Source organism: Eucalyptus grandis, chromosome 5, assembly GCF_016545825.1.
Source record: "Eucalyptus grandis isolate ANBG69807.140 chromosome 5, ASM1654582v1, whole genome shotgun sequence".
In the NCBI taxonomy this organism is placed as follows: Eukaryota; Viridiplantae; Streptophyta; class Magnoliopsida; order Myrtales; family Myrtaceae; genus Eucalyptus; species Eucalyptus grandis.
Genome location: NC_052616.1, coordinates 27,698,988 through 27,724,028, shown reverse-complemented (window position 1 = coordinate 27,724,028; position 25,041 = coordinate 27,698,988). Strand labels below are relative to the sequence as shown.

Genomic DNA, 25,041 nt, shown 5'->3' with positions numbered 1-25,041 from the left:
ATACTATTTGGCCCATGAAAGTCCTCATACATATATTGGACTTTGCGAGCCTAGCAGTAGGGTTGAAGTTGAGTCCAACTTAGGACTAATTCAAGCTCGACTTAATAATTAGTTGAAATCAACTGGTCTAGCTTGCAGTCGAGCTTAGACTAATTGAAGCTTGACTTAATAATTAATTGAAATTGACTAGTCTAGTTTTGAGTCGAGCCTAGACTGAAGTTACACCAAGAATTTCATCGAGTCAAGATCAACCTCGAGAGAATCACAATTCCAATCCAATTTCTATTATTTTGTTCAGAAAATAATTGATAATCACGAAAATAGAGGAGAAGACATTTGCAAATTGTAGTATACTTAAAGCATATAAATGTAGAGGATAATATTTGAAGTTAATGAGCTTAAGCTCAAGCCCACTCTTTAATTTGATTGTTTCGAGTCGACTTGATCTTGAATATCTCGATTTTAGTTTGGTGAAGCTCAAGCCAAACTTTTAATACTCCATGATTTGAGGGGAGTTTCGAGCATCGAATATCTAAGAGGAGTTGAACTCAGCGCTTGGCGCTACTGTATTGGCTCGAATTGAAAATTTGACTTAGTAATGTACTTACATTTTTTACTTTTTTTTTTGGTAAGGATAATGTACTTACATCAAAAACTTAAAAGTTGCAAAAGGATGATTTTAGTGATATATATATACAAATTGTCATGGCGCGGACTTTCTACCCAGACTACCTACATTGCTCTAATATAATGGAAATCTTCAAGATCTGACAACAAGAGACCAACCAAATTACAGCATTAAGTCACTTGATCCAAAAGCACTCCTGCTGACACGTATTCCACAGTGGACCCCAGGCAAGCCCATGTTTCTCCCCTGAATTCAAATTTAAATTGGTTCTTACTAAACATACATAGTCAAGGCGAAACGACGAAACATTGATGGATCCAACATTAACTCAAAACTAACACAGTGCACACAGTAAGTGAAAACTCAAGTCCAAGAGGTTCTCAATCTAAATCGTTTACATGACAAGCTTTGTGTAATGCAAGCTTTGTGTAATGCAGTAAATCTAACTCAACCTAACCAAAATCACTCGTAGTCAGTCTTAACCATGATCACAGAGCAGTACATAATTCATTCACCTAATTGAAAATGGGGAGATCAAAGTCATACTCTCATCCAGGAGTACGCATTCTCCTACCATGATCCGAGTTGAAAAGACTCCTTTAAGAGTCTTTGGCAGGAACACTAGCTTGACGGATTCTCTTTTGGTGAACATCCCAATTATACACACGAGCAATCGTAACCTGCCAAATAAAAATTCACCTTCAAGGGCTGTTTCAAACCCCCAAAAAAAAAAAAAAGTGAAATAAAATTTCCCAGGGCCACCAGCCTAATTGTCATGATCCCAACAAGCTTTGAATTTTTTTCAAGTTAACATTCGTGCAAATCTACCACACTCCAACTTATCACCAATTAACATGTCTTCCCAATTTATAGCTTCACGCCAGTTAGAAAATTCAGAACAACAGTAGTGCGACCCTAATAGACCTAGCCAAATAATTCTGACTTACCCGCGTGATTGTTACTTGCTCCCTTAAGAATTGTAGATTAGCAACAAGAACTTCTAACCTTGCTTTAGCATTTTCTAAGTTCTTTTGTAGACGGGTTGTGGCCTGCAACATAAATTTATGCAATAAATAAGATACTTGACATCATTATTGGAGAGAAAGGGACATTGCTTAAACTCAAGTACAACCTCTTCACATGAATACTCCAACATAACATTTGCTCCCAGCCATAGACACACTGAATCAGTATCTTCAATGGCGAGCTCGAGGATATATGCCTTCAGAGACTTCAAAATCAGCAAGGAGTGCCTGTATACAAAATAAAGAGTCATGAAAACCAGTCAGCTTGGTGCCTATTATCTTTTGCGCCATATAAGTTTTGATAGTCTTAGGTCTTAAGCCCAATACACTAATCCCACCCCATGTCAGTTTCTAATCGGACCTTTAGACACCAAAGCAACTAGCTAAATATTACTGGTGATATTCAGGCGTTCAAATCTAAAACCATCCCATTATTGAGATCAGCATGGGCTCTTCAAAAGCACTAACCTAGATTATTAGGAATATTGCTTCCAGAAGTGTATTTGCAAAGGAGAAACAACAATTGGATATTTCACATCATGTCAACCGTACCAAAATTAGTTCCTAGTATGGCAAGAATTAAACTAGCCTATCCTCCATTTGCTTTGTAAAGATAGAAAGGGGTAATATGATTGGCTAAGAGAGCATCGAGGAACAAGAATATTTTTTTAAGATAATATGTTTTGGCATAACAAGATTATGAGAAAAATTTAGTTGACATCATATATAAAAGATGACTGATAGATTGTCGAGGATTCCAGATGAAAAACAGAAACTGCAAAGGAAAAAATTGGTGGATTCTAAGACAATACAAAGAACTCCAGTGGATATAATGAGAAAGAACTCCGGATTGAAAAAATATGATCTGGTTATGCGATATCAAGTTTACTTGTGAAAAGCTCAACATCAGCAGCACAAGGCTGACAGATACCCATTAAGTATCCTCAGTTAAAATACATGCACCGAAAAGTGTTCAGCTTGAATTTCAAACTTAAATTCCAGTTCTGAGGCCATAATTCAATCTTACCGTAATAGAAACTCAAGCTCATTGTGCACGCATGTAATGGCATCCTCAATCACAGGTCACTTTGCTATAGCAAATAAGCCAGTTTGCTTCAGTCATTATGCAGGTATACATATCAAATAAATAAGAGAGGAAACAAAACCATATTATTGTGGTGGAATGGAGTGGTGAACTAATTGTTGCATCAAGGCGCCCCAATTTGAAATCATTGACCAATTCAAATCCTGGATTTTCATATTGAGAGAAATACCACACCTTTGTTTATGTATTGTCAGCACGATCATAGCCTATTTAATGGAGTAAAGCTCAGTGCAAAGAAAGATGGAGGCAGCACATAGTAGTACTTGTGTTTGTCCGTGTTTGCGTGTGTGCATGTATGTGTGTGTGTGTCAGAGAGAGAGATGTGTGTGTGTGTGTGTGTGTGTGTGTGAGAGAGAGAGAGAGAGAGAGAACGGTCTTGGCAGAGGGGCTGAGTGCCTGGCGACCCATAGTTGATGCTAAGGACTAATCGTGTGGGACAAATCTCACAGGTTCTTGTCCACTGCAGAGATATGGCTATTATAGCACATGAGCAGGAAACTTTGTTGATGGCAAAAGGTATTGGTAGGATTCACCATTTATGCAGAGACTGGTAACCATTAGAGAATGAGATGGCCAAATTTTAAGTTCTCCTACACAATATAGCTGGTAACAAAGAGACAGGGAAGGACTCTGTCCAAAGAAGGCAGGGGGTATTGGCTGCTTAGATGAAAACCATATGGAACTATTCGGCATCACAAGTTTTTGACATGTGTGATTGCCCTGGGAGGGTTTCCAAATAGCCAACATACAAAAAGAAACCAAAAACAAGACGAAGGGTGCATACAAACAGATACTAGCTATGGCAAAGTCAATGAGAATCCTCAGATCACCCACCGATATGTTGCCCTCAGACTAGATCTCCTTTGGACATGGACATGCTGGAAAAGATGCAGATAAGATGTAGTGACCATGGAATTGAATCCCAATCCAAATCTTAGCCTTTTTCTTCCGTTAAATCTTGCATTAAGGAAAAGGATGGCTTTTTAGACTTCACACGCGGTTAACAATTTCTAAGACTAACTTCTTACCCCAAGTTTGTTAGATTCACTCTCACGTAAATAACTCTACTAAGAGTTTTGCTCTAATAACTATTGCTGTCTGAAGAATATTCAATCAGCAAGAAAGCATTCTCATATTTAAATGAAGGGACACATGGAACAAATAAATTATTTATTTTGTTCTATACACAAGACACTAATACCAGCTCTGAGCTTCATTAAGGGTTCAGCCAAAAAAGAACAACCAATGTGAAACAGTTTAAAAAAAAAAAAAAATTAGAAAAAAAGGAAAGAACTCCAGAATTAGATACATCTCCACCTTTCTTTTGTCAGTTTTCGCAATACCATTAACCAGGCCCTGAACTGGAATAACATGCAAAACAATATCTCTTCCTACATTCTTGCGCTTTCTCAAAGGATGAGAAAGATCCGCTGAAGTGATTCCTTTTTAAATAGAACCTAAATGCAGATATCTCCTACTCATTTTAAGATAAGCAATTGAAAGCCTCTAATGCACAACGTGAGAAATAATACCGACGCTTTTCAATGACAAACCATTTTATGTGATAAAGTACAAGGAAGATTTATAAGGTATAACATGCAAGATGCAATGCCTAATCAGCACGTTCCCAGTACCTTTAAATGAAAAAATTTCCTAACGTGGAGAGCATAAACAAGGCTTACTATTTAGTGATGTGCATCGACATTCTTCATTTCCATAAATGGGCCAAGCAAGCATTTTAGAAGGAGAGTCTCTTTCTCATTCTAATTACATGTGAACATCTCGATCTAATTTGCTCAGAGGTAAGTAACTGCAATCATTTCAAGATTCAAAGCCTCGCAATTTCAACACTAGGTCGTCAATCAATTGGGCACCCATCAACTAAATTACCAAAATCCACAGCTTATTGTTAAAAAGCAAATAACCACCACTTCCCTATCAACTTGTGGAAATAAATGGAAATTCACCCAAAATCTTGTTCACATAGTCAGAAGTATGAGTTGCGTGAGACAACAAACCTCACCAGAACTCTTCTTGGCCTGTAGAGTGGCGACTATGTCTAAACACTTCTCAATATCAGGAATTTTTGCCTGGCATTTAATATAGACATTGAATTAACAACCCAGTAAAAAGCAAATGAACAAGTATCATGCTGACAGAGTAACAATAAAATACTAACAAAGTCATCAAGTTCTGTGGGAACAAAAAACCATGTGCAATCGGATCTATCAGGTCAATGTAAAGAGAAATTCATTGTGAGACATCAAGAGATGCTGACCATCTGGATTTGTATTAACTTTTTATTCTAGATTAGATCACAATAACTGCAACAGTAAGCCAATTTCTCATCCTTTTTTAGGGGAAAGGTAAAGCTCACTCAAATTTGAGAAGAGGTTTAAGTTGAACTAGAAAAACAGAAACTAGATCAAAGAAATAAGGAGAAAGAAAACTGCAAGAGAGTGCAGCAACCTTCATAATTGAGGACATGCCCATTCCATTAATGAAAAAATGTAAGATACTAAATAAACAATGCACTACGAAAGACAGAACTCAGAACCGACAAGCTTCTTGTTGTGTTACTTGTCTGTCTCAACCTAGTACATTTCTTTTTCCTGAAACTAAATATTCATGTCTTTACACCTCTTAAGAATCAAGGAAAAAGTCGCACACTTAAATGCTTCAAAGTTCCAATAAAAAGGTCTACCCACACATGCACGTACGCCCACCTCCACGGTAACCATTGCACAACATTTCAACAATGCGTTGGTTATACTATACTGAAAAAAACCAAAGAAAAAGAAGAGAAAGAAACAGTGTCCAGTGCTAGCACAAGGGCAGACAGGAGGGATAGTGTCTATAGTATTCAACAGTACATTTGAATATGGGTCTTTGTTTGTGATCACATGAAGAAAATGAACAACGAAATGTAACTCAACAGCGAATTCAATAGCAGATATAACGATACAAAAGAATCAGTCGATGAGAAATTATACACAAACATCTAAAGGGATGTCGATACTAACAAATCCCAAAATTAGCATCGATAAAGTCAGGAAACCTTTGCCAGCAAAAATACGAATTAGAGAAAGCCAGCGATTACGCCAAACTGACAGAGCAGAATACAACATCACACCTGAAGATCCCTTTGTTGAGCTAGGAGTCTCATCTCGACCAGCTTGTATTGCTGCAGCCTGCAAGCATCATCCCACCAATCACCACTACTACTCTTAAGACACCCCAAAAAAAAATACACAAAAAAATCCAAAATTTCATCAAACATCTCTTTCACCAGCACCTTCAGCCTGCTTATGCAGGAAAATTTCCACAGAGCATCGAAAAAATTGATCCAACGCAATCCCACTTACTAAAACAACCGGACGCGCCCAGCGGAAGCAAAAGCCCTAAACTCAGGAACACATCGTAACCCCTCCCCGATCCGCCATCACGGCTGCGGCCTGTCCCAGCTGCAATCGCCGTCTCTTTTTCCTCCCTCTTTCTCTTCATTCTGGAAGGAAGATGGAGAGATGGATCTCCGAATTGGGTCTGCCCGGTGACTTGGGAAGTCCGAGTCTGATCCTCGTAGCAACTTGATAATGCAACGGAGAGAGATCTCTCTCACTTTCGCTGGGTTTGCCTAGAAGTTACAGGCGGCCTTCCTTCGTAAGTGAAAAAGCCGTTCAGATTGACAAAATAATTGCTTCGAAGAGGAAACACGGGGAGAGAGGGAGAGAGATGGTGGCTTGGCCGAGACGGAACGCGAAACGATCGGCGCAGGCGATGGCCGGGGGCGGCTCGATGACGAGGAGTGATGGCACGGGAAGGGGATACGACGGCGACGTCGACGGCGACGCGGCGGCGAGTGGCGGAGGCTTGCGGTGACCGAGGGAAGAGTAGGGGATTTTTCACGGTCCGGATATTTTTTACGGAAATCCGTCAAGAAGTGAGGGCAGTTTGGTCACCGTCTACCCTCACACTTTTTTTTGGCTTCAGGAATTCCAAATTTGTATATATATCCAAAACTTTTTCTTATGATATAAAAATTCTCTATACATTCACCCTTAAAATTTAGTGTCGCAAAACAAAAGTTTGGAGATTTTGGTATCACAAAAAAATATTTGGATCTAATTAGGCCCACCCACAATTTATATACAACTTTTCCTTTTTAATATGGTATTTTTCACTTTTTTCATGTATTTAGGTGATATTTTGTTAAATTTAAATGTACTAAGTTCATTTCGCTTTCAAATGTATATGCTACCCTCCTAGAATTAGGAGATATGTATATATGTAATAAAAATCTTATTTAGAGTCACATTTGGAAATTATGTCAAAACATAAATTATCGTATCTTTGGGCATTTTCATGACACAAAAAGTTTTATGGTTGGTGCTTATATATATATCTTTTCAGAGAATCCAGAATCTCCATATATAATTCTAGAGAAAGCATTTGACTCCTCTATGTTCTTTTACATATAGACCAAAGTTCAATGCAATATCTCATAGAATTTGCCCAACATCCGGTGTGACCAAGGCATAATGGATCCCCTTTTATCTTTTTTTGTTTGTTCAATGAGAAATCTCTTCCTTTATCTTTAGGCTAGAAATACCGGATATTAAATTCTTTTGTTTTGCTCATCATACTAAAAAGGATCAACTTTTTTAATCAGCCTACTAATAACTAATTAGTGACGTATCCTTAAAAAATAAGATTTTGCATGGTAAAATGATTAACCTCCTTGTGATGGATAGAACTTGAGAAAGTCTGTGCTAAGATTAGCTTTTCTCGATTGGGGCTAGACTTCCATTCTGCTTTGCTGAGCCATGATCAATTGATAATTTTTTTTTTTACCACAAAGATGCTTTGTAAATATAATTCCCCAAACACTATTTTGCTCAAAGTGCTTCACAAAGGACTTTCAAAGTATAATTTATCAAACACAAATGTATTTTGAAAAACATCTTTAACTCAAAGGTGTTTGCATTTTCCTAAAGACTTTCCCCCAAAAGTCTTCCCAAACGCACCCAGTCTTCCCTTCAAAGCAACGGACTTCAGAAGAGAATCGGTTATAATTGGCTTTTTCCCATGCTGATCGCTCTTCCTACTGTCGAGAAAATCATGAACAGCTTGAGGCTGTGCATCTGAAAGCAGAGCTTGAAGATTCGCTCCGCCGAATCCTGCTGTCATATGAGCTATAGCATCTAAGTCGACATCACTGGCCAAAGAAAGCTGCACAAGGGCATTAAATCATACACTCAGCAAAACTTCAGCGTTGCCCAACGGTTGCCACCTTTACTGACTGATCATACAAAATCGGATTAATATAATTAATTGAATCCACCCAATATCTTCCTAATTAGTGAAAAGAAAAGAAAAGGAGAGGATGATGATGTCTTAGAAAGGTTATACTAAATGATAACCAAAGGCAAGTCTTAGTCTCGTTTCATGGAATCAGCTGTAAAGGCCTTTCTCATTTTTCTTTCTGAGCAACATCAGTAGATGTTAAATCCAAGGTTAAAAGTGATTTACTATTGGACATCTAAACTTAACTGAGCCTCACCTGAGCGTGTTGTAGATCCACCCCACAACATCTTGTACAATGTACTCTTGTAATTTATAATGTTTAGGGTGATTTGGGGTGCAAGGACTAAGAACTCCATGGGAGAAGGAGTTCAGCTTTTAACTTAACGTGTATCACCAAATGCACTCTTTCAGGTGACGTAAGTTCAAAACAGGATCTTTAGCAGCTCAAATTGACTCTGCTTCTAACTCTTTTTTTTTTTTTTAAGCAATTCTCTGTTCATATGTAATCTTTCAGATGCATCTTTCTGGAAAAAGTAGGATTGCGGTTATATAGTTCTTTAACAGGTAATCCCATAAATTTCAATATGTACAACCTGTTTTAGACCACATCAAAGATGAAATGCTCAAAGCAAAAGCACTGGCAGATGGATGGAAGCTAACTTTCTCCCTTCCTAGATAGAGTAAGAATATCCAGCCTCTCCTGTATTGAAGGAAAATTGCATAACATAAGTTGAGCCAGCCAGGTCTCAGAAGTGCAGCGTCAAGTAAGCGCAGTCTACTGCTTCACATCAAATGTAACTCAGGTAGCACTCATAGCACATGAATAGACAATGATAAAAAGAAAAAGCATCCTCAGAAAGAAAAGTGAAATAGAATTATCAGCAGATGCATGAACCCTGAGCAAAACAAAAGAGCACCTCACATGGCAAAGATATCATGATAACTGAGAAATTGCGTATGCTCGATGTCACAAGACTCAAACGATCAACATTAGTTGATGCTGTTGTAGAGGCTCATGACTAGCATAACACACTTCTTGTAAGCTACTTTAGTAACTGAAAAGTAATTCATGTAATCCCATCTTTTGATACATGCGTAGTTTATCCAATACTGTGTATCTGAAGTAAAACAGTTCTAAATCAAGGCAAAGTCATGTCTAGCATTTTATGGTTTGCCTTGAAGGTTATTACATAGTATCCATACTTAAATGCTTCGTAGAAAATTTTTGTTGAACCATTCACAATAGCCGTGCAATTTCCAATAGCAGTTGACAGTTAGTTTGCTATTGGAAGAGAGTACTTTTTGTTATCATTTAATACGAACTTATTGCCTTTTTTTGGCAAACACAAACACATTGGCTAAAACTGCAACATCATCTAGTTCGGTAACAAACTGCACCAATCAATGACATATCAGTAGTGAGTCAAACAATTGAATAGATTTCATATGACCACTTTCTAAGTGCTATAGAATGTAATAAACTAACTTGATTGACGACATGGTTACTGACCCCGTATTATCATGCCCCCTTTTTTTGTAACAATGGAATCAAATTCATCGAAAAAGAGAAGGCAAGCTGCTGTAGCTGTTGCCTTTGAGAATATATCCAAACTGTATTTTTCTAATTGCTAATACTCTCAAATATTCATAATCTTTCCATTTTGCTAACAAAATCAATGCCATCAACGTACAGAATAGAAAATCTAGTAGACACTTAGTCACCAATTTCAAATAGAGAGAAGCTTCAAATATTTTACATCATAATCTCTCTCTTAACCAAATGGTCATGGAGGATCCTCTCATTCATGCATGAGGAAACTCATCAACTGTTTTAATTTGGCCACTTCAATGGTTATGGGAGCTGTTGTTGACAATAATTTAGTTAGAATACCTTGGTTGCAGTGGGAGCATCCTTATTGCTGCTGCTAGTTATCCGATTTCAACTGCTAGCATACATGAAGGGACCTCTGTTAAATGCATACAAAAGCAACAAAAGAAAGCACAAAATTGTGAAATGTCTGGAATATCAAATTTTAATACAAGATTGCACAATGGAATTCAATCAACATTGATGAAGTTGAAAAGAAGCCTCTTACAGCTTGCTCAAAAGTACTAGTGTACTTATTGAACGTCTCAACACTTTCACTTATATGGATTGAAGAGAACAAGCTGCTGCTGCAGAACCAACAATGTGTGTCTTGCCGAAGCCCAAACGCCCATGTAAATGAACATTTAACCATTCCTTATAGGAGATTGGCACAAAAACATTTTACATCAGCAAATGTAAGAATGATAGACACGAAGAAGAAATAGGTTTATTTAACAAGTTAACAATAACCACATTTTAGAGAGAGATAGAAGGAGAGCAAGATGAGGAAAGGTGTTATGAGTCACCAGAAAGAATAAACATTAGCTATAGCTCGGACACAACCAATGCAATTATACAAGCTTTCTTGAACAAAATCCATGCATAATCTACCTTACTCACAAGAATACAAAGTGCATCAGGGAAACAATAATAGATAGTTAAGCCCCACAATCTTAGGTAAACCCATCATCTCATTGAAGATTCTGCAGAACATGACCACTAGCTCCCTTCACTTGATTGTCAATCTGCAAAAGAAGGTTTAGACAGCTTATCATAAAAAGATGACTTTGACATTACATGAAAAGTAAAGCACTTAATGGAGAACAGACACTTGGGAATTGACTACATAGATAAGTATTGCTTGTCTAGATACTTGATCAAGAAAGACACTCATAAAATAATAATAGGATCCTTGCACATTTTGAGTATTAGGAACAACTCCATTTTTTGAACAACATAACAAATCCCTCATCTAGCAAGATAAAGTGAATTAAGTGATCAGACAGCATGAAGTATGTGGGAAGCACACTCAAGAATATGAAAGGAAGTTGCAGATCTTTCAAGTTTCAGTTCCCAAACACGTCTACTACTTGACTAACTTAATCAAGATCTATGAAATAAATGATGTACTTTGATTAAGCTAATCATGAGTACTAAAAAAGTACTTCGGTAAATGAAAGCTAAGGTTAATACTTAGCACATTAAGCCATCGAATGCCTAAGCAAAATAGGACTATTAGTTAGAAAAAGTTTGCCCAGTTAGCAACTTCATATAGATCCCTAGCCATTACACCTGAAGACATTTTAGCATGAATAATATATTGCATTTTTAGGACTCTATAGAAATAGACGAAGAAAGCTTATAGCTATTGCTAGGGAAGCATAATTTTAACTTTAAGAATGGGAATACTGGAAAATTGCAACTATAATCATGGGCATCAAATGTGGAGTAAAGCTTATAATAATCTTTGATTGTGCAACATCAGATAATCCTTACTCAATCTCTGGAACTGCAGGAAATAAAGATGATTAAAAAGTGAGCAACCCAGGTTATTGCATTTGCCTCATGGAATTCATCGATGAGTAGGAGTCATCAAATTCCCAAACCTAGCTCAAAACAGCAAAGGATTCAGAAAAAGACATGTCATTGACACAACAAATAAGAATTCAAGAACGTAAATGCCTTATTTGGCGAACTGCAACATCTTCCCCAACTGTGTTTGGTAGTTTAAGATGGGAGGGAATGAACGAATAACAAAGAGACAAACAAACAAAATGTAAGTTCAAAAGTAACTACAAAAGCACCTCCAATTCTTCATGAAGGAAGTAACTAAATAACTCATACAGCATAAAAGGTATCAACAATTCACTCTTTTGCTAACGAGGCGTTAATTCCTTTATTTCATTCCTCACAAATCATGATTGTTCTGTAGTGAAATTGAAAAAACACTACATAAGGTATGACCGGTACTCTCAACCACCTCTGCCTTTCAACAAAACCTAGTGTTTGTTAGCATCTTCAGTGTGATTACTATCTGATGGATTTATGAGATGGGCCTGAGTTGGCCCGTCCGCCCAAGTTGGGCCCAAAAAGCCCGGCCCACGGGAATAGGGCCCGTGGATGGGGGAAGGTATAAAAGGGAGGAGAGAGAGAGAGAGAGAGAGAGAGAGTGGCACTCTTTGGCACAATCAACGTACGCTTCTCTCCCGCGCGTTTTCTCTCCCGAAGAAGGAAAAGAGGCATACGGCTTCCAATTTCTTCCCTTCAAGGCTTCATCAACCGGATTCTCTTCCTCCATTGACGACGGTGTTTAATCCGTGGCTAACAAGGTACGCTCGACTCCGTGGTGTGCTTTACGATCGGTGATACGTGTAATTCCCGGGCTTCGTCTTCCGCATAGATTTAGGGACTCGATTTAGTGTCGAATCCGGTTTTTGAGGGATCGTCATTCCCAACATTGGTATCGAGCCCTAGTTCACGTTTTTCCCGATCAATTCGATGTTTTTGATTGAGTTTTCGCGAAGAAACTTTCGGCCGTACGGAACCGGGCGAAAATCCCGACACCCGAGACTTCATCGGCCATTTTCATGAGTATTTGAATGTCAAAGACAAATTCTGAAAGCACTGAGAGAAAGGCGACGTGGAGACGAGTCTGGAAATGTCTCGAGCGCGGCCGGGCGACGCTGCACGCGCCCACACGCGGCGGAAGGCGCGCGCGTGGGCGCGACGCGCCGGAAGCGCTGGATCGCTGTGCGCCAGAGCGTCACACGCGCCGGACGGCGACCGGCGCGTGCGCGCCGCCGCCGGGCGAAACGGCACGCGCCGGCCCACGGACCGACGCGTGCCGACATCACGTGATGATCACCGTGCGTCACCCAACGGTCGAACCGCCGGGCTGACGTCATCGATGACGTCGCCGATGACGTCGTTGGCCGGCGGCGACCCGACCGAGAACCAACCCGACCCGACCGGCCGACGATGGCACGCGCGTGGCACGTGCGATGCCGACGTCGCGTGACGTCATCCCCGCGCACAAGCGGCACGTGCGGTCGGCCCGCGCAACGGTCCGGGACCGGTCCGTCCTGGCCCGACGACCGACGACCGACGACCGTTGACCGTTGACCTCAGTTGACCGTTGACCGTTGACCTCGGTTGACCGACGACCGTTGACTTTGACCGTTGACCGTTGACCCGAAAAAAAAAAAAAAAAAAAAAAAAAAAAAAAAAAAAAAAAAAAAAGAAGAAAGGGGAAAAGAATGTGTTTCTTTTTCAATTAAGTCTATATGGATTATAATGTGATCCCTTATTTGTTCTGCATTTGTTGCTGGAACAATGCCTCCCCTGAGGTTGCGCACACCTATTCGCGCAGTGACCGATGAACAAAAGGAAAGGCTATCTAAGTTGATAATGAAGCCGACCGATCATCGATGGGAGAGTGGTGACTTAATTGATCACGTCCCTGAAGTCAACGAGAAAATTCAACAGGTCATATGGAATGGCTGCCCCTATGTCACGCTTAGAGATGGTGCGATTTTTCATAAACACTCTTCCACCCGAATGGCAAGATGTGTTGAATCGCATATGGGATGTCAACGGAGCTGCTTCTTATAAGAAAATTGTGATGGATTTTGTAAATGAATATTATTGTATTGTTTCGAGGGAAAAGATCAAGAAATTGAACAAAAGAGGATCTTTCCCAGTTCGTGTGCTGACTTGGTGTTAGTTGTATTGGTGATATATGTTAAGTGTGATTTGTGGACATATTATGTAATGATTACTACCTAATTGTGTTAATTGAAAGCATTATTGTTTTTATTGGATGTTCTATTATATATTGCTTTCGTCATTATTGGTTCTTTGTCAGGTAATTAGTCATGGGTAGTTTTAGAAGTTTTTGTAGCTTCATAGAATTGACTTTGCATAAGACAATTATATTGATGATAGTTTTAAGTTAGGATTTTGGAGGATGATTGGAAACATAGTGACCTTTTGATTGAAACCTTACTTGAAATTATTTATTAATATGATGGGTCTATGTAAAAGTGGATGCATAAATGATAGGCATTAATAATTTGTGCATGTATGTCTAATGTGTTCAGATCGATATTTTCAGCAACTAAGAACGTTATTGCTTATATGAACGGCAACAATTGTGAAATATTGAATATGAAGATTCAATATGTGCTGGAAAAGCAAGAAGCATTAGAAGCTCTTGACCATATTATGGAAGATCTAGAGGATGCCGTGCGCCACCTTGAGCTAGTAGAGGATCGGCTATCGGCATTTGAGCCGAAAATAGACATAGGCTATCTTTGGTTCTAGCTCGAAAGGGCTTTGAGCTCTAAGCGCAAACGTATTGATTCGTTCAATATGTGGGAAAGCAAATGATCAAGTCCTTATTGCAAGAGATCAAGAGTTAACCAACACAAGAGAGGAAAACGTCCTCAAGTGAAGAAAATGTCAAGGGTGAAGTGTTACAATTGTGACAAGAATGTCACTATGCTCGCAATTGTTGTGAGCCGAAAAAGGTAAACACCTCTTGTACATTTGAGAACTTTGATTATGTGTCAAGTTCTGCATTATTAGCTGAATCCAATCCTTTGTGGACTGTAGATTCATGAGCAACAGATGATGTAGCGAAGGATAAAGGATCCTTCGTAGAATTCCGACGATACCAACCGGAACTAAGTGGATCTATGTGGGAAAACAGCCGAGCTGAAATTAAAGGGATTGGCACCTGCCAATTGAACATGCATGGTGGACACAACTTGTTCCTACATGATGTTCTATATGCTCTGGAGATTCGTCGAAATTTAAGTGTCTGTTTTGGCATTGGTTAAGCTTGGTTTTTAGTATGAACTTCCATAATAGATGTGTAGATTTGTATTTGGATACAAACTACTATGATTTTGGTCACTTTCTGGATGGTTTTATTGTACTAAATGTTGACTGTGGTGATGTCAATATGTTATTCCCTTGTTTCACGTCTTCTACTTTATATGATAATGATGTGAATATGGTGGCATGCTAGACTTGGTCATATGGGCCAACAACATATGAAAAGACTAGTCAAAGAGGGATTGTTGGGCAATATTGAAAAAGTCTATTTGCTCATATGTAAGCATTGCCTAAAAGGGAAAACGACAAGGAAACCATTTGGAAAAGGTAAAATAGCTGAATTTCCTCTGCATTTAATCTATTATGATGTCTGTGGTTCAATGAATGTGAGAGGAAGGCAATGGGCTGTTTGTTTCATCACTTTTATAGATGATTCTATTTGATTCGGATATGTCTATTTGATTTCTCATAAATCTGAAGCATAAGTTGTTTCAAAAAGTTTATGAACCTGGTAGAGAATCAATTAGACAAGAAAATAAAAGTATTGAGATCCGATCGAGGTCAAGAATATTTATCTCGATGAGTTCAGAAAATTATGTGATGAAAAAGGAATAGAAAGACAGTTGTCTATTCCATATACTCCTCAACAAAAATGGTGTTGCGGAGAGAAGAAACAGAACCCTCGGAAAAGGTTAGGTCCATGATGGCGCATGCTAACTTACTCATCACTTTTTTTGGAGTGATGCGTTGCTAATCTGTTGCCTTCATACTTAACCGGTGCCTTCCAAATTAGTTATTTCCACTCCATATAAGTTATGGATAGGTAGAAACCGGACTTAAGTTTACTTAAGCCATGGGGTTATGCTACCTATACTCATATGTCCTCTCACAAGTTTGGGAAATTGAGTCCCAAATGAAAGAAGAGTATTTTCATGAGATACTCCGAACACTCGAAAGGGTATATGTTCGTAGGTGAGCAGGAAAGTGGGAGTATAACTGAATTTGAATCACGGGATGTCATATCCTTAGTGGATGAATTTTCTAAGAGGGGCAAAATAGGGAAAATTACTCCATATTTGAAACCTTGGATTAAGATAATGATGTCGTGGAGTTTGTCCAAGTGGGAGTAATATGAGATGTAATGAATTGAATTCAACTCATTCTCAATTGCAACCACCTGAATGTGACGACATCATCATTACCTAATCCAAGTGGGAGCATGATGGGGAATGATGTGCTAAGTGTACAATCTCCCATACGGTGAACAAGTCGCCAAAGTATTCCCCGTCGACGTTTTGACATTGAAGGGGAAACTTTTATGGTTGCTCCACAAGATGAGGATGAGCCAAGAAATATTAATGAGGCTCTGAATTGCCCTAATAAGGAAATATGGATTTATGCAATGAAAGAGGAAATGGAGTCAATGAAATCAAACCGAGTCTGGGAACTGGTTGATCTTCCAAAAGGACACAAAGCTATTGGGAACAAGTGGGTTCTCGAAATAAAGCGAAAAGTTTATGGCTTGATAGAAAGGCATAAGGCTCACCTTATGGCGAAGGGGTATAATCAACAGGAAGATATTGATTATGTAGATACATTTTCTCCTGTAGTGAGATTTACCTTGATTCGCATAATTATGGCAATAGTGTTTAGTATGGATCTTGAGTTACATCAAATGGATGTAAAGACTGCTTTCCTCAATGGAGAATTAGAGGAATAAATAAATATGGAACAACCTGTCGGTTTCATAGTGAAAGGCCAAGAAGAAAAGGTATGTCGACTTTTGGGGTCGATATATGGCCTTAAGCAGTCGTCAAGACAATGATATATACGTTTTCATAATGCCATAATAGCATATGATCTTACAATGATAGATGAGGATCATTGTATATATATCAAAAGATCCAAGGATCAATTTGTGATCATATCATTATATGTTGATGATATACTAATTACCGGAAGCAATATGGAGTTGGTTAATACTGTCAAGAGACAGGTTGTCTTCCAACTTTGAGATGAATGATATGGGATTGTAAACCCATAAACACTCCTATTGCAAAAGGTGAAGGATTGAGCCATAGACTGTGTCCAAGGACTCCACAAGAGAAGGAACAAACAAAATATGTTCCTTATGCTAGTGCTTTGTTGGGAGCTTGATGTATGCTATGATGTGTACAACACCCGACATATGCTTTGCAGTTGAATGATGAATAGTTACCAATCCAATCCAGGTCAAGCACATTGGAAAGCCGTTAAAAGAATACTAAGGTATCTAAAGGGGACTGCTGATTATACGCGAGTTATTATGGAAAGGATCGCGACTCTAAGGCTATTACGATATTGATTGGGGAGGAGATTTAAATAAAAGGAAATCTACCTCTGGGTTTGTTCTCTTACCGAATAATGGCACCATATGTTGGAGCGGTAAGAAACAAAAGTGTATAGCCTTGTCCACGATGGAAACCGAGTTCGTGGCATTATCGCAGCAAGATAAGAAGATGTTTGGCTTAAGAGATTATTGGATCATTTAGGTGTTATTGGAAGTGTTGCAGATTTGTTATTAGTTAACTATGATAATCAAGCAGCAAAAGTGTACACTAAAGATCCAAATATCATGGCAAGACCAAACATATAGATACCAAGTATAATTTTGTCAAGGATATGGTTGCACGAAAGGATGTGAACTTAGAGTACGTACTACGCATAGAATGGTTGCGAGATCCTATAACAAAGCCAATACCTAGAGATGTGCTTTGTGGCCATGTGAAATCTCTAGGACTGCGTAGAGACCGATGTACTAAATATTGTAATTTCCTAAGTGTTCACAATTTGATGAATTTGTGTTTTCATCATTAATGCCTATGAATCTTTGTTTGATCTTTATGCATCTTAATGCTTAATGCATTACTTTAAGTTGAGAAGTATGTCGGACAGATATAAGATTAGCCCACTCACACGGGTAATCGCCCTATTTACTGTGTGATAAATAGAGATGAGACTGTTTTTAAGCTTATTATCTAGGTGATAATCGAGAGCTCAAGCTTAAAACACGTATGTCGCCTTAAGCGAGTGTTAAGATGAGGACATAATACTTACTATGTCCGAAAGTAAAAATACCCCACATGTTTTACTTTATCCGTCTAAGATGCCAGATGTGAGTTCTGATGAATTTTGTAAATGAGTAGATACGTGAACTCAAGTTAGACATTGGGTATGTTTGAACTATCATCTGTACGGTATTGAAAGGTGTAGACATACGCTCCATGGGAAAGGAGTTAATACCGTAATACGTATTTCATACTACGTATGCATGAGACGACCAATAAGAGTGGCAAAAGTTTGATCTCAACTTTTTATGTCGTGTGAGACTCTTAAGGAAAAGAGTTCCTCAATTTTTTTTTTGTCCCCTCATGACTCTTACTTATTCTCAAGATTTCTATTTAGTGTTTGCTATCTTAGGATGTTGCCAATGGTCATGAGTTTGATTCGATCTAATGGGGCATTTCTAGAAAAGCAAGCTGAACTGAAATTGAGAGTTTGAAGGAAGAGGAAGATTGATTTTGGAGAATCACATTGTAGTTTTGTATTCACCGGTTAACCAATTATGACTGTTTTTGTGATAATCATAATTGTGAATACAATATATCATTGTTTGAAAGAGATCAAGAGAGATATAAATGTGATCGATCGATCTAGGTACTGCATACTAAATCTACTGAGTGTGACGCTCATTATGAGCTGCTATATATTCCTAACGAGATGTATAGCAACGAGCTCTCAAAGTATGCTTTGGTCGCACGGATTATTCACTGTATGAATGTTGAAGAGAGGAAAAGAGAATTCTGTTCGGCCCACCATGTTAAGAGAAAGTCTATGATGGATTTTTTCGATGAGGCGAGTAGGGCCTGTTCGCCCATGTTGGTTTTGTACCACCATGTGCGAGTGGGAGATGATGGATTTATGAGATGGGCCTGAGTTGGCCCGTCCGCCCAAGTTGGGCCCAAAAAGCCCGGCCCACGGGAATAGGGCCCGTGGATGGGGAAGGTATAAAAGGGGGAGAGAGAGAGAGAGAGTGGCACTCTTTGGCACAATCAGCGTACGCTTCTCTCTGCGCGTTTCTCTCCAAGAACAAAGTAGGCATACGGCTTCAATTTCTTCCCTTCAAGGCTTCATCGACCGGATTCTCTTCCTCCATTGACGACGGTGTTTAATCCGTGGCTAACAAGGTACGCTCGACTCCGTGGTGTGCTTTACGATCGGTGATACGTGTAATTCCCGGGCTTCGTCTTCCGCATAGATTTAGGGACTCGATTTAGTGTCGAATCCGGTTTTTCGGGGATCAGTCATTCCCAACACTATCTAAGCAAGTTACGTTATGCGAAGCATGTCAACCCCAACATTATGTTAATGCGCAACATAAACCACCAAAGCATCACCACTGTGGAGGCAAGCAAAAGTACCGCATGTTCATGACATGCGAAAAAGGAATTTTGCTCAGAGATAAGAGGATGAACGAATTCAAGCGGTGGTTCTAGATCTAAGATGAAAGCTTAGCTGAAAGAAAACTCACAAAACAGGACGCAGCAAAAAACGAACTCTAGTTCTATGGACTTGCCATCATCGACTATCTTTGCCAATCAAATGATACATATCTTATCCATCTCTATTGAGCTTTGGGCAATCAATGATGATATGTGACATCCCAGATTTTCAATCCTGTTTTCTATTGAATAATTGGACATTTCATTGACACGCCTATAGGGCTATTCTCAGAGCTGATTACTCTCGAGATAACTAGACTATCTAGGAAAACCATTAAGGAATTTTAACGCAATAGATTTGAGAATTCGACTAGGAATTGGCTATTCGACAGTGTTCATCTTTTGAGGTCATTATGGTACAGTTAAAAATCAATTTGAGATCAGAGATAGGTTGGTTCGACAGAGATGTGTGGCTAACGTGGATGACACCACTAAAGTGGAAAATTCTTGTAGAGTGGCACTAAATTGATTTTTCTATCGTTTTGGTACTATGTATTCATTTTTGAATCCTCAAGATTTTCACGACAACCGAGAGTCACCAATGTGTCAAGTGGGTTCATTGTGGCTCGAAGAAAATCAACCACGGGTCATTTGCATTAAAAATTTCTGAAAGTTACCCAATACCTAAGTCACGCTAAAATCGCACCGAATTGAAATTAATCGCGAATTTAAGTCCGATTTTAGAAATTGAAAATTTCGTCATGTCTCAATTAATTCTAGGAGTGTTGACTCAGTTTTAGAATATTTTTCTGCAAACCGAGACTTTTTGGGAAAAAGTCGTCATAGGACCGTTTTTGTCCAGAAAAAGTCGGGGATCATTTTGATCACGAATTGGGAAGCAAGATGGTTAAATTTGTGACGAAAAATATCAATGTGATTATTGATTCAATGACGGAATTTTTTGAAGCCGAATTAGAAGGATTCAAGAAGGATTTAAGGTCGAATTGGTGAGAAAACTTGTACAATTCGTATGCCCCTCTCCCTACAACATTTGGACCCTTTCAAAGGTCTTCTAGAAGGGAAAATGAGCTGGAAATGGCTGGTGGATGACAACAAGCATGGTGGAGACCTCAAGGGGACAAATTGAGAGAAGAAAAGGCCAAATGGTCCCCCTTGCTCCCTCATCTTCTTTTTTCCTCTTGTGACCATCGACCAGCCCATCCTCACTCTCTATTGTGCTTTGGAAGCTTCAACAACCTGTAGAGAAGAATCGTGAAACCGTCGCTGTCGTAGACGCCATGCCGGACCGTCATTTGCCGCCCCTCCTCGCGCACACGTCGTCGCGCCTTGCCACTCGTGTCCCCACCCTGTTGCATGCATCCCCGACGTTCTAGCCACTTGCTCTGCCATCTAGCCTTGATGTCTTGCTTGTGCCGCTTCCCAATAAGCCTCTTGAGCCGTCGTGAGCAGCCACTGGAGCTCCTACCACCACCTCTTGGACCCATGATTGACCATGTTGCTGTTTCGACCCCAGAGCAGCCCTTGGTCGCCTCAACCAATAGCAAACAGTGGGTTTCCGGTAGTGATTTAGGCCCGCTTTGGCCCGCTTCCCGACCTCGAAAGTTAGGCCTGCTTTGGAGAAAGTTGTCCCCCGTCACATCCCCGTCGATTTGCACCAACCAGACCGCTGATCAAGTGAGTTTAACTCACTAATCCTCGCTTAGTAAGTTAATGATGCTTAGTGATTGTTTAGTTTAGACTAAGATGGATTATGTGGTTAGTTAGATTTAATTAGTGAATTTAATTAATTGTTGATGCATGTTAGGTGGATAGTTAGTGCAATTAGAGAGTAAATAGACTCTAGTATTTATTTAACAAGTCTCGGAATTTTTCCAGGCTCATTTCGGCATATAATTAGGCATTTCAGGCCTAAATATGCTTTTATTGCATTTATTTAATATTTTCTGTAATTACTTAATTAACTATTTACTTTCCGGAAATTAGATTGAAATAGTCGGTGACCGGAATTTTGTGCTGATTGTAGTGGTACATTATGTTTATTTAATTGACTGTTGGTTTATGAGAATTGAAGGTGATTTGTGGTCGGGGGCATTTTATCCCAAAATTAATTAATTTCAGCAATTAATTAGAAAATCACCGAGCGTCGGTTTATATCGCCAAAAATATGCTATGGGCTATTGAAACTAGTGGGATGTTTAAAAAAGTGAAATTATTATATTTTGGCTAAGGTCGACCATGTACCCACACACGACTATTTTTATTGGGAATGATAAAAATGTTGAATTGGTTATATGATTGGGATGGTATACTATATCAGCCTACGGGCGATATGTCAGCTTATCAAAGAGCAATATATTGGTATACTATATCAGCCTATGGGCAATATGTCAGCTTAGCAGAGAATAATATACTTTATCAGCTTAGATTGAGCATTGTCGGTATACTATATCAGCCTATAGGCGATAAGCAACTTAGCAGAGAACAATATACCCAATCATCTCAGAAGCGAGCTATACTATCTATTTATTAGCTTAGCAGTGAGTAGTTCTGATATAAACAGACTTTATAGATAGTATGAGATGAGTCGACCAAGAAAGGGTGGTAATGACATGTAATCAACTGAGTTGATTGATCGATAAGTCGATCCGAATTGATTGAATGTTATGATTGCGAGTTATGAATTGAACTGACTTGTAGGAAGGAACATAGGCAAAGGTAAGACCTCCAACTCGTGATTGTGCTTAAGCAGCCCTTAGGGCGTATTTTCTTCCTAATCGAGTCTTAAAGGGTAAACTCGCTAAGACGTCGTCTCACCCCATTGTGGGATAACATTTTAAGTCCCTAGATAGCAGCCCTTCCGAACCCTCCTGAGTACTTTGGGCAACCTAAGAAATTTACTGAGATAGGATACCATATCCCGATACACCACCACCCCGAGGGCTTCGAGTATGTGCTGATCAAGTCTACAGTTTGGTTAATGTGGGAGAACCCCATAAGGTGCCCCATGAGTACCGGTTGTGGTATCGCTATTATTCTGATGGGTGAAGGATAGGCCTAATCCCGGAATCGGAGGTACCGTCGTATGTACTGGAAGTTGTGTTCGGGAAGGGTACTGCAGATCGTAAGGGTGGATCAGTGGTAGACGCGAAGGACCCAAAGCTCGAAGGCAATTCTGACTCTTCGGTCTAGTCAGCCGTGGGCCCCAGCTGAAGTGAAGAAGAAGGAGACATCGTCAAAAAGGAGGAGGACCCAAAGGAAGACCCGGAGGAGGATCCAGAGGAGGATCCAGGAGAGGATTGAGACCCCACCCCTGTTTATGCAAACCTTGTGATGTGACCCTATGTTGTGATAAAACCGACTTTGTTAATAGTATTGTAATATATACTATATGGTTTGCATTGTATAAAAGTGTGGTTGTGGTTTTTCAGGTTTGAAAAATATGGCTCTACTTTTTCATCACATTGTTTTATTGTTTGGAGATTTATTATATGCTTCTGCATGAGTATTAAAATGAATGGGTCAGCGATGCGTCCTAGGACGTCGCTATTTAATCGACCAAGCCGGGATGGGCGCACGCTTGAGGACCAGGACGTGACATCCCCGTTTAGTGGTATCGGAGCAAAGGTTAGGTATTGAAGTGATAAGGTGCGATGATTCATGGGATAATAGTAGGAAAGACCTTTAAATTCATGCTAGTGCATGTTTGTGTTAGCTAATCGGTAGAATTGTTTGTGTTTGGATCGCTCTATTTCTAATTCGATGTGAAATTGGAAGTAGGTTTCAATACTTAAAACTGAGCTATGAGCGATCAGGAGCAAAGAACTCCTAGCAAGAGAATAGTTAGAACTACAACCCGGGGTGGAACGCCGACCAGGGTCAGTACCTAGGGAGGCAGGGGTAAGGCACCGGCACAGGCAAGCGCCAGTGGAGTGGCACCACCTCCCGTTGGTGCTGGGATAGCAGTCCCAAGTGATCAAGGAACTATCAGGATTGACCAGGCCTTAGAGGCGATGAGAGAGTTGATGGGGGCAATAGGCCCGAGATCAAGCAGCTGCCTTCACTGCTGCTGTTGCAGCTGCCGCTCAAACCGTTGCTACTCTGTTGTTGCCACCACTGTTGAGGCCACCCCCATTGCCGCACATATTGCTGCACCTACCGTTGCTCCTGTTGAGATTCCACTAGGAAATGTGGCTGTTGGAAAGCCGATTCACAAGTTGGTGGAATAGTTTTTGAAGCTGAGCCCGCCAAGATTTACGGGCACCGGAGACCCCGAGGCCGCATCTCTGTGAATACAAGATCTAGAAAAAGCCTTTGCACTTCTAATGTGCACTGAGGCTAAGAAGGTAACCTTGGTCGTCTATTAGTTGCAGGGCAATGCAAATATCTGGTGGAGAGCCGCCAAGGATACAATATTTTCGGAAGGTGTGATCCCGGTGTGGGACGCCTTCCCGAGAGCCTTTTATGATCAGTATTTTTCGAGTACTGCCGAGGAACAGAAGATGGAGGAGTTTCAGCGCCTTTGTCAAGGATCGATGACTGTTGACCAATATGGTGTCAAGTTTGCTAAACTTTCCCAGTATGCTCCGAGGTTAGTTGAGGACCCAGAAGAAAAGGCCCGAAGATTTAGAAATGGTCTTCACTCTGAACTGAAGCAACCTCTGTTACTGTTAGACTTGAAATAATATTGAGAAGTCTATCATCGAGCCTAGATGATAGAGAGAGGTTTGAACGAGCAAGCTGCCTTGTCTGGATCGAGGTTTAGCTCCCATAGAGAAGGAATTCGCTAGGAAAAGAGGCTTATGCCTAGAGGTAGATTCCAAGTTCCGCCCAACCAGAAGGGTGGAGTTAGAAAGCTAAGGCCAAGTTAGAATGGCCTGTGTCATCTATGTGGAAGACGGCATTGTGCGAATTAGTGCCCTCAAAGGACTAGTGCCTATTTTGAATGTGGCTAGTAGGGTCACAGGGCCAGAGATTGTCCTAATAGACTAAGAGGACAACCGCAGTTGCCCCCGCTGCCACAGAGGGGTCAAATTCAAGGGTATGCGCCTCAAAACACGCCACAAAGAGGACAACTGAGACCACCGGTTCAAGGCATGGTGTATGCCATCACATAAGGTCAGGCAGAAGCTACGCTTGACGTGATCACATGTATGGTTTTGTTGAACGATCATCCTGCTTACGCTTTATTTGATCCAGGAGCGACCCATTCTCTTATTGCCGAACAATATGTTAAGTTGTTAGGATTAAGTCCTATATTGTTGGAGTCAACAGTTTGCATATCTACACCATTGAAGGATAAAGTGATTGTTGCTTTGGATTGTTTTGGTTGCAAGTTAGAGATTGGTGAGCGAGAGAGGAAAATAGATCTGTTAGTCCTAGCCACGTATGACTTCAATTTAATAATTGGCATGGACTGGCTCACCAAGTAACAAGCTAAAATGGACTGCTTTTGCAGGACGATTCGGTTTGAACCGTTAGAGGGTGAGACCTTTGAGTTTGTTGGGAATCGAGGAGGACCATTGATTATCTTGATCTCGTCGCCAGAAGCTACTCGTTTATTAGATGAGGGTTGTCAAGGGTACCTGGCAACTGTCATGAGGAGCTAAAGATGGAAGACATCGCCGTGGTGTAAGAATTTTCAGATGTTTTCCCTAAGGATTTGCCAGGATTACCGCCAAAGAGAGAAATTGAATTCGTGATCAAGTTAGCACCTAGGACAGAGCCAATTTCTAAGGCTCTTTACTGGATGGTGTTATCTAAGTTGAAGGAAC

General features: G+C 40.0%; 1 protein-coding gene across 1 annotated transcript; it reads right to left on the bottom strand.

The window, feature by feature from the left end:
* Nucleotides 1-924: 924 nt before the first annotated feature.
* On the bottom strand, nt 925-7,945 carry LOC104446540 (probable prefoldin subunit 3). The gene is given in 7 exon segments (XM_039313552.1): nt 925-1,308; nt 1,576-1,677; nt 1,761-1,832; nt 1,834-1,881; nt 4,777-4,848; nt 5,892-5,949; nt 7,809-7,945. Coding segments are annotated over 7 exon segments (570 nt in total). The 3' UTR covers nt 925-1,227.
* Between the last annotated feature and the right edge of the window lie 17,096 nt (nt 7,946-25,041).